The 16,902-nt window shown below is 33.7% G+C and overlaps 3 protein-coding genes and 2 pseudogenes across 15 annotated transcripts in view; 4 read left to right on the top strand and 1 right to left on the bottom strand.

Annotated features, from left to right (window-relative positions):
• The window catches only part of LOC148609947 (uncharacterized), a 65,084-nt gene that overhangs the window by 34,540 nt on the left and 13,642 nt on the right, over positions 1–16,902 (bottom strand). Inside the window, exons 5-7 of one of the 13 annotated variants that reach the window (XR_015914625.1) lie at positions 10,386–10,512; positions 9,836–10,081; positions 7,826–8,395 (exon numbers count right to left, since the gene is read on the bottom strand). The exons of the other annotated variants lie outside the window; for them this stretch is intronic. The gene's annotated coding sequence lies outside the window, so the exon portion shown is untranslated. Of the gene's footprint in view, positions 1–7,825; positions 8,396–9,835; positions 10,082–10,385; positions 10,513–16,902 lie in introns of those variants that run through there. 13 annotated transcript variants of the gene reach the window in all.
• LOC148609950 (uncharacterized) lies at positions 1,937–6,457 on the top strand. Its single transcript, XM_088541609.1, has 2 exons — positions 1,937–2,536; positions 4,814–6,457. The coding sequence occupies exons 1-2, from the start codon at positions 2,098–2,100 to the stop codon at positions 5,389–5,391; spliced, it is 1,017 nt and encodes a 338-aa protein (XP_088397735.1). The 5' UTR covers positions 1,937–2,097; the 3' UTR covers positions 5,392–6,457.
• On the top strand, positions 2,536–4,755 carry LOC148609951 (uncharacterized). The gene is made up of 2 exons (XM_088541139.1): positions 2,536–4,029; positions 4,240–4,755. Exons 1-2 carry the CDS (start codon positions 3,346–3,348, stop codon positions 4,753–4,755), a joined length of 1,200 nt encoding a protein of 399 aa, XP_088397265.1. The 5' UTR covers positions 2,536–3,345.
• Positions 10,840–12,215, top strand: LOC148609949 (uncharacterized; annotated as a pseudogene).
• LOC148609948 (uncharacterized) lies at positions 12,213–12,966 on the top strand (annotated as a pseudogene).

Genomic DNA, 16,902 nt, shown 5'->3' with positions numbered 1-16,902 from the left:
CCTTCAGGTTGTAATTTATATTGAATCACTAATTTTTTTTTCACCATTGTTCATTTATCTTTTAATATTAAAACAAAAAAGTATGTATTTGTCTTTCAGATTTTGAACCTGGGATTCCATTATCTTATCTGCTAAACCAGCAATATACACTCAACAGATGAACATCCGTATTGCAAACCAAATAATGCACTTTATTGTGGTAATCTTTCAATAATACATATAAATCTAAAAATACTTCAATAAGTGGGCTTGTGTACCCGAACTCAAATTACTCAACATGTCAAGTGAAAATACTTCCATACCACCATGTAGAGTTGACAATGAACGATTACTCTATACTCCTAACATTTTAGAATGGTGATATAATATAATCAAATAAAACCTACAGAAGACATTGTTTGCACCAACTACCCAACAATATTACTACAAACATTTTACATAACAATGAGAAACAAAACATATCCACAACTTCATTTACATGTTACTAAAAAGCACTCAAAATTAATTCCACAAGATGACTGCATTACATAAAATGAAGCTAATACTGACCCTCTCTAAACAAATTAAGTCAAAAATGTAGGCAGTTTGCCACTACTCAAAAGCTAAGAACTATACCGCAGACTACGCACATCAATTTTCTACAGTCAAGTTCAATACTGATATTTTTGTATCCATTCCAACAAGCAACTAACTTAGTAACATTGTAAAATATGTTTGACCTTTATTAAACATTTCAATTGAACACTGTAAGCAATTGCTGACCGCATTTCACTAGTGTTGTATACACTAAATGATACATTACACTTCATATTCTTTTAAATCCCTCTCTTTAATCAAATTTCAATAATTATATTCTAAAATATTTTTAAAAGACTTTTTCAGCAAGTTTAGTACAGTACTACATTTGTACAAGATAACTTGATCCCTTTTCAAAAAAATTACTTAGATGACCTTCTACATATTTAGAAGAATACAAAGACTGTAAACTACTCAAAGTCAACTAAAATCTAAAATAATTTATACTCGGGGTCACATAAATAACATACTGTTAAAATTTGAATAAAAATATTTTCTACGACTTTATTGACACCTACCGTCGTTTAAATTGTCTTAAATGACTTACTCATTCGTTTAGCCAAACGGCTTCTCCCTAAACATTGAATCGTTAAATTCCGGTCAGATTTTAATTCTCGGTGCCAATATTTACATTGCCAGCACTCCACAGTATTGTAGAACTGCCTAATTTCGGTCTTGTAATCTGAAGCTTTGTAACATTTATCACTTTAAAAAATTGTCAAGCATCTGTAAATCTATATATTTAGAAATAGCTCAAGCCAAGGCCTTCAGGATGCAGTAAAAAATTTCTGGAATAAAATTACCCACAGCATATAGGGTTACCATAGAAACCATGCAAAAGTATTCGAAAATTTGCAAAAAAGTTCATAAAATCAGGTTTAAAAATATCAAATTTCCCGCAAAATATCTGAAATTTTTATTTCAATCCCTGAAACTGTTCAAACTTTTCCCTTCAAAAACCCCTTCCTCATATGGGCATCGCCGGTTAGATTTTGAGCTATTTCACTTTGTAATCCACTTATTAAATTTAGCATGGTAAAAAATTGACTTACTTTCACTTTCACAATGAAGTCAAATTGTCATTGAAAAAAAGCCCCTTCAACATTGAAAATATATAAAACATTGCAAAATACTTTTAAAAGTCCCCTTTTTTCAGAAAATGTTTTATCAACAATAGATTCTTCATTTTTAATCACTAAAGCAACCACCGTTTTCCATTTATGTCATTTTTCATCCTTAGCCAAAAGTGCGAAACTAAACTAAACTGTGGAGTGCTGGCATTGTAAAAAGTCGGCCATGTTTACAGTGATCGGGTTGCTAGGAGATGTTGTTTACGTTTAAATGGTTTGTCCAAAAACCGAAGAGTAGAATTTTGTTAAATTCATTTTTACGGAAATCGAGTCATGCCCGTCCGAATTTGTATTGTATTTTATGATTAGCATGGCCACATCCAGGCCTTTTTGCAGAAGATACTTTGCTTTGGCTTATTTTTGCAAAACTAGTGACATTTATGTGTAAAATATGCAACGAACCCCACGTACTACTGCCGGCAACAAGTACCATGAAATTCTTCAAGCGCTTAAGGGGGACCATGAACATATTTCAGACCAAAATCAAACACCGGCATTAGATTCTTCGCCTTCGGTAACCAACCCCGGGGCAGCACAGAATAGCCCACTTTCACAGGACCCCGACTTGTCTTTTGCTACTATTATGGACCAGCGTCTACTTTTAGAAGCCCCACGCTCGGCCCCAGCGACAAAAACCACTAAAAGTTCAGTTACGGAACAGAGACACATAAAATCAGAAATTTCAAAATTGGAGGCCCAGTGCGAACAGCTAAATCTTGAATTAGCAAAAGTTAGGTTGGAGAAGAAGCAATCAGACCTCACTAAAGCCTTGGCTTTGGAACTTCAAGCTGTACAACCTAAAGACACTAGTCAACTCAACCCAGGATCAGGTACACAAATAAAAAAGGCCAAGCAAATTACTGACTTTTTATTTTTAACATCTCTTGATTCTATTGAAGAAGAGGGCCATATAGTAGATATCGGGGGCGGAGCTCGTATTCAAATTGACCGCAAGAAAACACCCCTTAGTCAAGTCACTTTAGAACAATGGGGCTTCGCGAGCTTTGGTATTTTCAATGAACTTGTGCGTACTGGTGAATTGTCTTCCTTAGAAATCAAGGGGTACATTAATTACACACAGAGCATATTTAGACTTGCTGCTAACCATATTTGGCATAGTGTACTCTTGTATGATAAGGAATATAGGGACCTTCAAGCTAAAGAGGGATTTAAATGGGGGGGAACCCCAGAAAGATTTGAGAGACTTCCATCTCGTCCCAAGGAATAACAATCTAACTATGCGTACACTTAGTGCAATGAGCAAAACTTCACATTCTCAAAATGTAATGGAAAATTCAGGGTTGAAATTCAGTCAGCGGAGAAGAGGCCCCTTTTTGCCAGATGGTAGGGAAATTTGCAGAAAGTTTAATTCGGGATCATGTGACCTTCAAAAGTGTCGAATGGCTCATAATTGCGCAATCTGTTATTCTCGCGATCACAAAGCAGTCGAGCACAATGCAAAAAACGAAGGGAAGAAACCGCAACAGAATCCCACATCTTAATCTTTCCTCGAAGCATTTCTTGTGTCAACACATACCGTTTAAATGTGAATTCATGGTCCAATTTGTTGCCTAGTGATGATATAGATTATGATTTTTTATTGTGTGGTGTCAAATATGGTTTTTCTATCGTGGACCGTATGCCTAATTTTAATTCCCCAGTTTTATGTGATAATTACAGATCTGCATTGTCAAACAAAAGTTTAGTGGAGAAGCAAATTAATGTTGAAATCGAAAATGGCAACTATGTGGTGACCAAAGTTCCGCCTCTTATAACTAGTGCACTTGGTTCAGTTCCCAAAACTAATGGATCCGTGCGTTTGATTCATGATGCTAGTATGCCAAATAATTTTTGTGTGAATAGCTTAGTTCAGGAAAAATCATGCTCATATATGGATCTTAATTATGCATGTAAATTAATAAAACCTAATGATTACCTTTGCAAAGTGGATTTAAAAAATGCATATAGATGTGTAAGCATTCATGGATCAAATTTTAATCTCATTGGTCTTCATTGGAAATTTGATGGCGATGCAGATGAAACATACTTTTATGATACAAAATTACCGTTTGGTGCTTCAAAATCGCCAAGTATTTTTCAACGTCTTTCAAGTGCAGTGTGCAGAATCATGAAGGCTAAGTTTAATATTCTGGTGATTTCATACCTTGATGATTTTTTGATTATCAGTGACTCATATAACAATTGTAAAAATGCACTTCAGAGGCTTCTTGAAATTCTGCGTTTGCTTGGTTTTCATATTAACTACAGTAAGATATCAGGGCCAGCACAGAAACTGATTTTTTTAGGTGTGCTAATTGATACGGTAGAGATGACGCTGTCATTGCCAAATGAAAAACTATCAGATTTTAATTTATTATTACGTTCATTTCAAACCAAACGTCGTGCGTCTAAAAGACAGCTTGAATCACTCATTGGAAGTTTAAACTGGGCGTCGCAAGTCATACAAGGAGGCCGCCCCTTTTTACGTAGGATAATAGACTTACAGAATACACTTAAGGGTCACTCTGATAAGGTTTTACTAAACTCTGATTTTTTTGCTGACTTAGACTGGTGGCTTCATTTCATGCATTTTTTTAATGGAAAGACTCATATTCTAGACAATAAGGCTATTTCACCACTTCAGTGTGATGCTTGCTCTGAGGGAGGGGGAGCAGTTTTTCTAGGTGACTTTTTATACATTAACTGGGCTGTTGATATGCCTGAAGTTGCTCCTCTGCACATTAATTTGAAAGAGACAATCATAATTGTTGTTGCAATTTTTAGATGGGCTTCATTATTGCAAAATAAGAAAGTAATTGTATACACGGACAATGTTACTGCCAAGAGTGTAATAAATAAAATGTCAAGTAAAAATCCAACAGTGATGGTGTACATTAGATTTTTGTTTTTTATGCAAGCTGTATTTAACTTTTCAATTTTTTGTGTACATATACCTGGCAAGCGCAACAGACTAGCCGATGCTGTATCTAGATTACATGAAAATGACAGACTAAGTCAAGTTTATGAATTGTTATCATTGAGCAGATAGGACTATTTTATGCTTATGATCTGCTTAATCATATGTCTTATAAATATTTTATTCACAGGTGGTTATGTGGAAGACACCCTCGAAAGGGCTGTGGCTGAGTACAGGGCCAGGGGCTGGGCAGAGAGCACAAAGCGTTTGTACAGATTTCAGTTGAAGTGCTACCTTTCCTTTTGTGAGACTATGTTTAAACAGCCAGTGCCTATCTCAACCCAGGATGTTTCCTTATACATAGCCTATTTAGCCTATTACAAGAAATTCCGGTTTTGTACTATTGAGAATTATTTGGTGATAGTAAAACATTTACATAAAGCCAATGGTTTTCATGATCCTCTTGATAATTGGCACATAAAACATCTATTGCAAGGAGTCAGGAGAGAATTAGGTGATGCACAAATAGGAGCTACAGCAGTTACTCCGGATATCCTTCTGCTGATAAAGAAGGCCTTAAATTTGTATAGACTTTTTGATTTATCCATATGGGTAGCATGTTTAATTGGATTTTTTTGTTTACTTAGACCTGGCAATTTTTTGCTCACGGATAAGCATACTCCTATATTACGTATTGAGCAGATAGATAGCTATGAAAACGGATTTGTAATTACATTTTTTTTATACCAAAACTATACAATTTCGTGAGAGACAGCTTCAAATTGTGATGCCGCAGATTACAGATAATCCTCTCTGTCCAGCCTCTGCCTTATTACGTCTACTGAGCCTTCATGAAATACTAGGGTCTAACGGTCAGTCCTCTTTGTTATGTGAAAATGTTTTTAAACCTTTGTCATATGTGCGTTTCATAGCCTTTATTAATGATACTCTTGCAAGTGCAGGCTGTAATAAGAAGTTAACTGGACATTCATTTCGAAGAGGTGGGGCAACCTTTGCTTTTCATGCAGGTTTGTCAGGTGAAACCATACAAGATATAGGCATGTGGAAAAGTGATGCCTACTTGCGATACATTGACAAAGGCCTGTCCGACAAAACAAAAGCAATGAAAAAGTTTGGGGAGGCCTTGCCTAAAACTGCCCTTTGAATTATTATGGATTTTGATATATAAATGTTCAATTCATTATTATTATTATTATTTTCTTTTCTTTCTATTCCCCTTTGGGTTCTTGGGTAGTTTTTATATGGTACTTGTAGCAGTTAGCTTACATGTATTAGGCTTTTTGCTTTATTATATACTTAACATGCATTGCTTATTTCATATATGTAATTGTGTTGTTTAATTTGTAATTGAATAAATTGTTGCACCCAGCACTTGATTTTCTTAAGTATGAGTTTTGAAGTAAAGTAGAATTTTGTTAAATTCATTTTTACGGAAATCGAGTCATGCCCGTCCGAATTTGTATTGTATTTTATTATTAGCATGGCCACATCCAGGCCTTTTTGCAGAAGATACTTTGCTTTGGCTTATTTTTGCAAACCCTCCCTCCCACACCAATAGTATTATTGGCTGGTAGCTGGCTCAGTTTTTTTTAGCTAAATTTTTGCTCGTATTTTTGCTATTGCTTAAAATTTTGCATAACTAGGCTTAAATGTATAACAAGTGCTTACATAAGGGGTAGTTTTTATATGGTACTTGTAGCAGTTAGCTTACATGTATTAGGCTTTTTGCTTTATTATATACTTAACATGCATTGCTTATTTCATATATGTAATTGTGTTGTTTAATTTGTAATTGAATAAATTGTTGCACCCAGCACTTGATTTTCTTAAGTATGAGTTTTGAAGTAAAACCCAGAATGCATTTCGGCGTTATTTCGGATAACTCGGATTTATTTTACGCGAACAACGTACAATACCGAGAAGTTAATCAAGCAGACGATTGTTACCGGAGTTCGACGGGAACTTACGAACTTCGTTTGTAAACAAACCGTCCCGTAGAAACCAACATGGCGGATATTAGTATGGGATTTTCCCGTAAGGATTTGTTACGCATGATTTAAGCTAAAAGCGGCTTGTTCAGGGAGAAGCCGTTTGGCTAAACGAATAAGCAAGTCATTTAAGACAATTTAAACGAGGTAGGTGTCAATAAAGTCGTAGAAAATATTTTTATTCAAATTTTAACAGTATGTTATTTATGTGACGCCGAGTATAAGCCCTTTAAAGAAGTCAACTACAATGAAAAATGTTATGACAATTTTTCAACTATTAACTACAATCCCAACAAAATAAGCTACTTTCGACCCCTTCTAAACAAGCAGTTATGATAATTGTAAGCTATTTTAACCACTACTTGACTGCTAAGTAAAATATTCTATTTTTAAACCTTCTCAGTAGTTGGAATAAAGCAATTTCTTCTGGGTTCTCCACAGTAAAGTTATGATCTTCTTCATTCCAAAATAAGTAGAATAATATTTTGGTTTTTACCACCAACATTTCATAAACCACAAGTAAAGTGTCAATAGAACACTGACACCTATTACACAAGGAAAAAAAAGATCACAAAACAGGAAGTGGACTTGAAACCTAATATCACAGTACAATGCATCACAATAAAGATGTATATCAAGTAAAAATCTAAAACCATAGAATTATCCAAAATCAGGGTTTTAAGTCCAAGCAAAGATGGACTCAAAACCCTGACTTAAGAAGAGTTAGGCATGGAAGTTTTTTTTAAATTACATTAGAAAAACAACTATGCAACCCAACTCTTCTTAACTAAGAGTCCTTTTACCAGAATGGAAGGAGAGTAAACAAAAAAAACCCAAGCAAACAATTGCTAACTGATTTTTATAGCTTCCTCATTCTGCAGTGAAAATATACATATAAAACAATGTAAAAGTATGGTTCATAATCATAGTAAGTCGATTCAACAAGAGTTTTGGTTGACAATACAATTTATCACTTGCATACGTCAACTTTTCATGTTTTTGCAAAAGAAAATGTATTCACTCCTAGTTTTTATACATAAAAAGTTACTTCTGGGGGGTCTTTTGGAAATGTGTTTTCTTCTTTTAAGTAGAATATTTTGTATTACCTGAGTCATGAGGCATAAATCTACTTAACAAATAATTTCATATTAATTCTAAAATTGGCTTCATTTTTTTTATTTTCTAAATTCTACCTTCATGCACATTCACTCATTATTTGTTCACAGGTCACATCAGTCTTCGAAATAGACTACCAGCCTGACAGCCATGGCTGCTAAAAATGCTGGTGGGCTTGCAGAATTTGGCAATAATACCCAATGATTACTATTTAAGTTCATTAAAATTGTTGAGTTCAGGCTCTGGTCAGAAATCAATATGGCAAAGACTGTTACACATTCACACATTTTCAGATTGTTCATTGACAATTCTCTCCCTTAGTTTTTTCCTGTAATGGGACACCTGCTCTGTAATAGCATTGTTGAGTTCTGTTTCTAATGGCAGTGGTAACTGTTGAGTTCTGTTTCTAATGGCAGTGGTAACTGTTGAGTTCTGTTTCTAATGGAAGTGGTAACTGTTGAGTTCTGTTTCTAATGGAAGTGGTAACTGTTGAGTTCTGTTTCTAATAGAAGTGGTAACTGTTGAGTTCTGTTTCTAATGGCAGTGGTAACTGTTGAGTTCTGTTTCTAATGGAAGTGTTTACTGTTGAGTTCTGTTTCTAATGGAAGTGGTTAATTCATTCTTTTTACACCATTTGCTGGAATAGTCTGAAAAAAGAAACAAATACAAAGTATTACATTGAAAATATTTAACTTAGTAACATTACATGATACAGGTCCTTACTTACATGTACATATATAGGGTATATGTATTTCATTTTTGTTAAAATTGGCCTTATTGAAAAAATTTCAAGGGGTTGATCATATAACTACTTCAGCAAAGTTAACAACAATGGTACACCTGAAGGCCTCCCCAATTTATTTTTTCCATCAAGGTGAAAATGATTGCAAACAGAAAACAAGAACAATACATGTATGGGTATGACAGAATACGCTGTTAAAAAAGGGCCAAGTAGAACATACGAAAAATGAAAAGAAAAAAAAAAAATTTTTCTCCACATTAGGAAGTCCTCATCTTAAATATGAGAAGAAACACAGTGAAATGGTTAATATTTTTTGAGTTACAGATGAATTTACACAGGGCAAAGTTGTAATAAGATTGGTAAAATACTGAAAAGAGTTACAGATTACAAAAGATACTAGTAATTACCATCCACAATAAAAAAAAGAAACAAGAGGCTCAAAGGAGCCTGAATCGCTCACCTTCTTGAATTTTGCCTTTTAAAGGCAATAAATTAAACAAGAAGTTGTCCAACAATTTTGACTAAAGAAGTCTCTGGTAGGACTATCACAAGATCTTTTCAACAATTGAAAGTTTCTTTTAATCGATCATAGTTTTCAAGATATAAACTGAAAACTATTAAAAAAAAAATCATTTTTCCCCTTTCAAGGGCAATAACTCTTACAAAAAGTCTGAAGACTTTTGTAGTCCTAATAATATGGGTCATTTCAGCCATTGAAAGAATCTGGATAAACCTAACGGTTTAGGAGATATATGTGAAAAACTACTATCTGACCACTATGTTCTATTTTTAGTAACGGCAGCCATGTTTTTTGACGAATCAAAAATTCTCACATTAGTTCTATGCAGGATACCCCAAGGAACATTCATACCAAGTTTGGTTCTAATTAGTCCAGTAGTTTCAGAGAAGAAGAGTTTTGTATAATTGTTAATGACGACAACGACGGACACCAAGTGATGGCAATAGCTCACATGGCCTTTGGCCAGGTGAACTAAAAAAAGGGTCAAAGACCTAAATGGTGGAATCAGGAAGTACAGTAGATGTCGGACAGACCTAAAATAAGATCTCACAATATGAGACTCATACCAGATACGGCAGCTGATACTGGATACCAAATATCAAATGGTTGTGATTGGCAGTTGCTGAGAAAAGTGTTACAAAAATAAATTCCAGTAAGCCTGCCCAACCAACCCATTAACATTCACCATACTATAACCCTATGTTCACTATGCGGATAAGTAATAAATCAACATGCTAAAAATGTAGGAAATATTGATCAAATTTCTCCATAATAGCCATTAGGGAATTTTCAGATTTCAGTATCAAGATAGATTCTATGACTTACCTTTTACTGCCTTGACTCTTTCCTTGTCAAGAGCTGGCTTGCATTCTCCTGGTTTGGATTTTTTCAAACCTTGACCTCTGGAGTTAGCTAACCCATCTTCTGTGAAAACACCCATCAGTAATTTGTAGCACAGTGTATAGCCAGGTTTGTTGGATTTCTGGGCTGCTGCTGCAGTAGCTTGTCTTATTACCTCTGTGTTGACAAGGACAGATGGGAAGTTTTTCAACAGTACCTCAGTGCTACAGTCTGAAAGTTAGAATACAAAAATTATTCAAAAACAATAATTGTTTCACTTATTCACAGTTGATCTATATTAATGAAATGCTGTTTTAAGATAGAGAAATAGGATATAAAATGAGCCCATGATTTTATTTACTTAACTAGAAAAACTGAGAAATCAATACCAGTCTTAATCAAATAGTATGGCACCTTGAAGTACAATTTCAAAGAGAAATAGTCCATGCACATGATAAAAAAAATGTCAGAATGTCAATGACCTAAGGATATCTTAGTTAAAGAATGACTATTACATGTACATGTTTGTACTTACCCTATTCTCTGTATGGATTTCCTGGCACTTCAGTTCTTTTCCTTGGTGACTTTTTTACCAAAGGTGTTAACTCAGGGGCAGGGCTACTGATTTCTTGTTGGATGTCATGCAAATTATTCACACAAGGCTAAATAAAAACAAAACATAACATGAAAGAACATTTGAACTTACAATATACATGTAGTATTTTCCAAATCATTTAAACTGTCTTTCCTATAATTCTCTCCATACTTTATTATACTTTCAATTATCAATGTAATTAATTATTAAATAAAAGTGTTAAACTTCATTTCATATTCTTAATTATACTATAAAAAACAACAAAATAATTTAAATAATTACCTCAAAACATTGGTCATCTTCATGACTGCATCCCATGGGTGAGTGGAAATGGTCCACTACTGATTTCATGAAAATTTGCACATCAGGGTTTAATAACCCTTTGATAGTACTAATGACCTCATTAGTTAGTATTGTCCATTAAAAATATACATGTATAATTCTACATGTATAGGAAGTGTAATTTTTCGAAATATTAGCACATTCATTGATACATACATGTTCATTGTTCATCATAAATTGAGAAACTATTTCAATCAAGTGAAAAAGTGTGCAATAAATTCAATGTTTTCATTCTATTTATAGAAGGATCCTGACTTCGCAGTCAATATCTTTACTGAAGAAAGAAAAATTCATTATGTAGATGAAGAACAGAATGAAGAAATTGAATCAGCTGCATCATCTGATTCCTATGACATGGGCATAACAGACGATAAACAGGATATTTACTTCAATGGATCTGATAGTAGTGAGGAAGAGGCTGATTGGACTGCTAAACAAGACAATGATGCCGATAATGAACCAATTTACCTTGGAGCCAAAACTTCTATTGGGACATTCATGTTATTATTAGCAACATTTTGCTGTAAACATAACATTACTGGAGATGGAATACAGCAGTTACTTCCTGATAACCATATTGTATGCATTAGCTTACATTCATATAAACAGTTATTCAAATCTGAAAATCCACTGGTTTATCACCATTACTGTCATCAATGCTTGGGGCCCATTCATGATGTTACTGTCGAACAATGCCTTAACCAAGTGTGTGGGACAGCTTTCAAAAAGGACAATTATTTTTTGGAGATTCCAGTTGTCAGTCAGCTAAAAACCCTGTTTTCTCAAGTATGTTTCTATGGATTATTACAACACAGATTCAACCGCAATGTCTCAATAGGCAAATATGAGAATATTGATGATGGCCGCTTGCATAAATTATATGTTGAAAATAATGGTCCACTTAGTCATGGCCATAATATTTTTATTCACTTTCAATGCCAATGGGGCTTCTGTATCTAAGTCCAGTAATTATTCTATTTGGCCTATTCATCTAATAATAAATGAACTTCCATATAGGGAGCACATGAAAAAAAGAGTATATGATTTTAGCATCATTGAGTCTTGGCAGCCAGAAACCTTCTATGGGAACATTTTTTAAACCTTTTCTAGACTCCATGAAAAACTTGTCAGAAGGAGTAGAACTATTTGCCCCTGAAATAGGAATATTTTTATGCAAAGCATTCCTCTTAAGTTGTACAGCAGATCTTCTTGCTAGGAGCTTGCTGTGTAACTGTAATCAATACAATGGTGCATTCAGTTGCTGGAAGTGTCTCCAAAAAGAAAAACAAAAAGTAGGAAAAGGTCACAGCCATGTATTTCCATACTAATACCTGATACTCCAAAGGGACCAAGTAGAACTGCCGAATCTGTTAAAAGTGATGCTGGAAAAGCAGTGTTAGAAAAAAAACAGTCCATGGAATAAAAGAACTATCTTGGCTACTTTTTTCCCCTAAGTTCAACACACAAAACAGTATATGGATTGATTACATGCATGGAATATTACTTGGTATACAGAAGTTACTGAATCGACTCGGTTTTCTGCTGACTTCTCTAAACATAGTTTCAGTAGAAATAATTCAGTCTGTATTGTAGATAAAAGACTTTTGTGGCCAACACTTAATACATCAAGACTCCCAAGATCCATCAACAAAGACCTTAAGTTCTGGAAAGCATCTGAATTTAGATCTTTCTTACTATTATATGGGGCCATTGTTCTGCACGGAATATTAAATCATCAACAATACAGCCATTATCTACTCCTTGTTAATTCTATGCATATTCTATTGAAGACTGGTTCTACTGATGAAAGAGTGTGTTAAGCAGAAAGATTGTAGTACAACTTTTGAGAAAACTTTGAAATTCTGAATGATGAATGTTATATGATTCTCAATGTGCACCAGTGTTGCATCTTGCAGACAGTCTAAGAGATCTAGGCCCATTATATACAAACAGTTGTTTTTCTTTTGAAGATTCAAATGGGTTTGTACTAAAAATAATACAAGGTACTCAAGGCATTGACAACCAAATAGCTACTGGTATATCTTATGTGCAAAGGTTACCTGAACTGAAAAGCAAATGTTTTAAAAATGGATCTAAAGAGGAGGAGCTTTACATTATAAAGAATTCTCCATATTCTTTGAAAAGAGGCCTTAAAATTTGTGATGGAATTTATGTTTAACGCTCAATAAAAAAAAGAACTGTCACACAAATCAAGATTTTCAAGCACTTTAAATATATTGTGGAGAAGTTTTACAAGTAGAAGAATTTTTATGTTTTAAGAAAGAGTAATCAAGAGAACCAAGGTTATAGCGGTAATCAAAAGAATGTTATCCGGGGACAGAGACCAGACATGGAAAACAGACATACACAAAGAACATTAAGAAACTAAAATCATACATACAAAGTAACAAAAGCAAATGAGCAACTCGGACTCCACTAAAAACTGGGAGCATGGACCAGGTACACCAGTAGGGTAAGCGTCCTTTGCTTTTCTAGAAACACCCGCTGAATTGCTCATAAAAAGTCAAGTCCGGGGTAGACAAACGAGGAAAGGAAAACTATGACCCATTGAATAAATCAGTTTTCATGGTGCATATGGATACACCATAACGATCCACGAGTTTATGATGACGACCATAAACCTTCTGTAGTGATGACTTCAATCTTGTAGCAACATAACCCTGCTATGTTTAAGAGTATTGAACATGTTGCTTTATAGAATACAATACAATAATAAAAACAGACAAATCCACAATTTTATTTCATGACCACAGTGGCAGAAGAATAGGTAGAGTTGTTAAATTTCTGCAGTTATCAAACCAAGATAATGAAGATGAGACAGATACTACAGTTCATACATGTATTGCTATTGGTAAAATCTTGAAAACAAATAATTTAAATGAAAATAGTAACATCATAGCTGTTGAAATAACAGATGAACTTAAGGTTGTTTCAGTGAAAAATATATTATTTATTTGTATGTTTTTAACATTAGATGCAAAAGGAAAAAATGGTTTTGTTTGCTTTTTTCTGAACAAACTTGAGTCTGACTAAGAAGAATTCATTGTTACTATGTTGATACAATGTACAACATAATGTTCCTTTCTCTGCTAAATAACTGATACTGTTGTTAGTTTTACCTCATTTTGTCTACTTGCTGTACATGTAGGTACTTGTAACTGTTAGTAACATGTGTCTATGATCCCCATCTGATCTATATACATGCTAAATGGAATGTTTAAGATTTTACATATCTATTTATTTGTCTACCAACTTCCTTTACTAGCCTACACTGTCAGTCTGAATTTTAATATTTTTACACTATTAGTTGGGTACATGTGCTGTATGAAACAAGACATGTTTTTGATCTGGTTTTTGGTGTAGCTTTGTTGCAGTTATTGGTGCAGTCTGAGTTGTTCACTTGCTTTTGTTACCTTTCATGTATAGTATTAGTTACTTTATGTTCTTTGTCTGGTTTCCATGTCTGGTCTTTGTATCTTTATTACATTCTTTTGATTTCTGCTAGAACCTTGGTTCCCTTGATTACTCATTGATTTCGGCTAGAATCTTGGTTCCCTGGATTACTCTTTGTCATATTTTTTAAGCCACATGTTTTTGTACATGTACATACATGTATACATCAAATATGATAAATATAGGTTACAGGTAGAATAACAGTAATTTCTTATACATGTAATGTTTTCTTATTATGAAATGTATTAGCATGAAAACATGCATTCTTGTATTTACACTTGTATATATGATACTTAGAGCTGTATTTAAGTTGGAAATAGGAAAGAATCTACAGTCAACATTTTATCATGTTAACAGCTACATGTACATGTTTAACATATGTACTTTTATATAATGATAATAAATACTTAACTTCTAACCTACTTTTCTCTGGTTGGCAAAAACTTACATAAAGTACTTCTGAGATTTCATGTCTGTGTAATATCTAAGTTAATAATTTCCTGTTACTCAGTCCCTTCAACTGGTAAATCAACCAACTGCTTTTTTTTCAGCAGATTTGAGATGTTAAAACTTCCAAGTCCAAAATTACGCCTGGCATGGAGTAAAACCAGCTGATTAAGAAATTACACCCGGTTAGTATGCATGGATTACTGGTCATGAACAAGCAGGATTACGTGCCCTGCTACGTTACGCCTGGTAGGGACACGTAAATTTTTGTTTTATTTTCAGTAATAGCGGCCATGTTTTTTTTTTTTTTTTTTCCGATTAATAATCCAAACAGTCAATTTGTACAGGATACCCTAAGAAACAATTGTACCTCCTTTCATTGAATTCTGTACAGTAGTTTCTGAGCAGAAGACATTTGAAAGTAACAACATAAAAACAGCAAAAATATATTCAAATAGGACAATAACTCCAACATTCGTCAACAGACTTTCACCAAATTCAACCACAAATGGATCTCAACATGTTGAACACTTTAACCAATATCAGAATTTGGCTAAACCTAATGGTTATCAAGAAACAGGCAAAGAACTTTTCGGACTCCTATGTTCTATTTTTAGTAATGGTGGCCATGTTTTTCGATGGATCAAAAATTGAAGCATAAACTTTGTGCAAGATACCCTAAGCAACAACCATGCTTAGTTTCATTCAAATCCATTTAGTAGTTTCAGAGGAGAATATGTTCAAAAAATTGTTGATGACGACAATAATGACAATGGATGCCAAGTGATGGCAATAGCTCATTTGACCTATGGCCAGGTGAGTTAAAAGTAACACTCTCATCCATTTCAACAGGTGTTTTTGAGTTTCTCGAATTCACATCAATGTCTCAATTGACTGATCTAATTGGAAGATTTTTTAAGAATTCATAAATTCACTGTGCTGATTTTCCTTTTCTTTTTTTCTTATCCATAAAAATCTACTGAACGATTAACAATTGAAGACAGGGTGGATTGTCCTCAGATGATAAATCTGTAAAAGTCATGTCCAAGCATTTTTAAAACATTTTAAGGTAGTAGACCTAGGGTAAGGGACAAAACTCTTACAAATCATTGGAATACTTGTATTCAATATTTTACATCAACCTCATGTAAACATCAAAGTAACTTGGACTAATTTCATTCTGTTTCAAATGAAATCACTGATAGTAAAGATGTTTTTTTATGCTTGTTTCAATTAAATCATTCAATATTATTAATTAACTTTCACCAAATGTTTGATAAAAATCCATTGGCACAAAAAATTGTGCTTGTGAAATTTGAACAAGTAAAATCTTATCACCTCTACATATGATGCCTATCCTTTCTATAAAACTTTGTAAAGTTTCACTGAGCTGTTAAGGAGTTTGGCTTACAGGAAACTTTGAAACAGAATCATAGACAATGAAATCCTATATACATGTACCCGCAACTTTGTTACAAAATGTTTGTTTCAGTATGCTGCCAGCACTGGGCTGACATACCAGAGTTTAAATCATTCAAGCAGATCCAGTACATGTATAACTTGCATTGTACTATAATATCAAGTCAATCAAGCCGTTTTTTTTTTTTTTTTTTTTTTTTTTTTTTTTTAAGAATGTGAGGTTTGAACTCAATTTGTCAAATAAAAGTAAGCTATTCAGGTGACTTCACAACTAGAGTTAAGATTCATACATATTAAATCTAGATTTGATATGGTCTGATTCAACTTCGGGTCTAATTAATGTTATGGTAACATCACGATTAACAGAACTTGATTTTCTGAAGATCTTGGTCATGGTTTCTGATACATGTTGCTTGAGGATGATAATATCTGATTACAGCATTGCTGAGGGAAACAAATTATGATATGTAAGCTAAATACATGTAGATCAAATCAAATCATGACACTTATACATATATATGTAATAATTCAAGAGCAGCTACTGGAGGTTTTCTTTACCTTAACAGTCAACAAATCAAAGATGAACTGTTACCTTTCTGGAGAATAGGACCAAAATTCCTAAAAAAAATCTCTCGTTGAAATTTTCCTCAAATCTTTTCACAAATCAGATTGCTTTAAAAAAAAACTTGGGGAAGTTCTCAATTTGAGATGTTTTTGTGACATCCTGGTCAGTTCTTAATTAAATCACAATCCTTGTAATAAATATGGCACATTC

This window comes from Perna viridis, chromosome 8 (genome assembly GCF_037379345.1).
Source record: "Perna viridis isolate PV_CMFRI_1.1 ecotype Kerala chromosome 8, ASM3737934v1, whole genome shotgun sequence".
Taxonomy (NCBI): domain Eukaryota; kingdom Metazoa; phylum Mollusca; class Bivalvia; order Mytilida; family Mytilidae; genus Perna; species Perna viridis.
The sequence above is the reverse complement of the archived record's forward strand: the minus strand, read 5'-3'. Positions and strand labels throughout refer to the sequence as shown.

Bases quoted from the DNA above. Each gene is read 5' to 3' on its own strand.
- LOC148609950 (XM_088541609.1), top strand. From the start codon at position 2,098: ATGCAACGAACCCCACGTACTACTGCCGGCAACAAGTACCATGAAATT. The intron at 2,537-4,813 runs GTACACAAATAA...TTTTATTCACAG, and splicing joins TCAACTCAACCCAGGATCAG to GTGGTTATGTGGAAGACACC.
- LOC148609951 (XM_088541139.1), top strand. From the start codon at position 3,346: ATGCCTAATTTTAATTCCCCAGTTTTATGTGATAATTACAGATCTGCA. The intron at 4,030-4,239 runs GTAGAGATGACG...CACTCTGATAAG, and splicing joins TAGGTGTGCTAATTGATACG to GTTTTACTAAACTCTGATTT.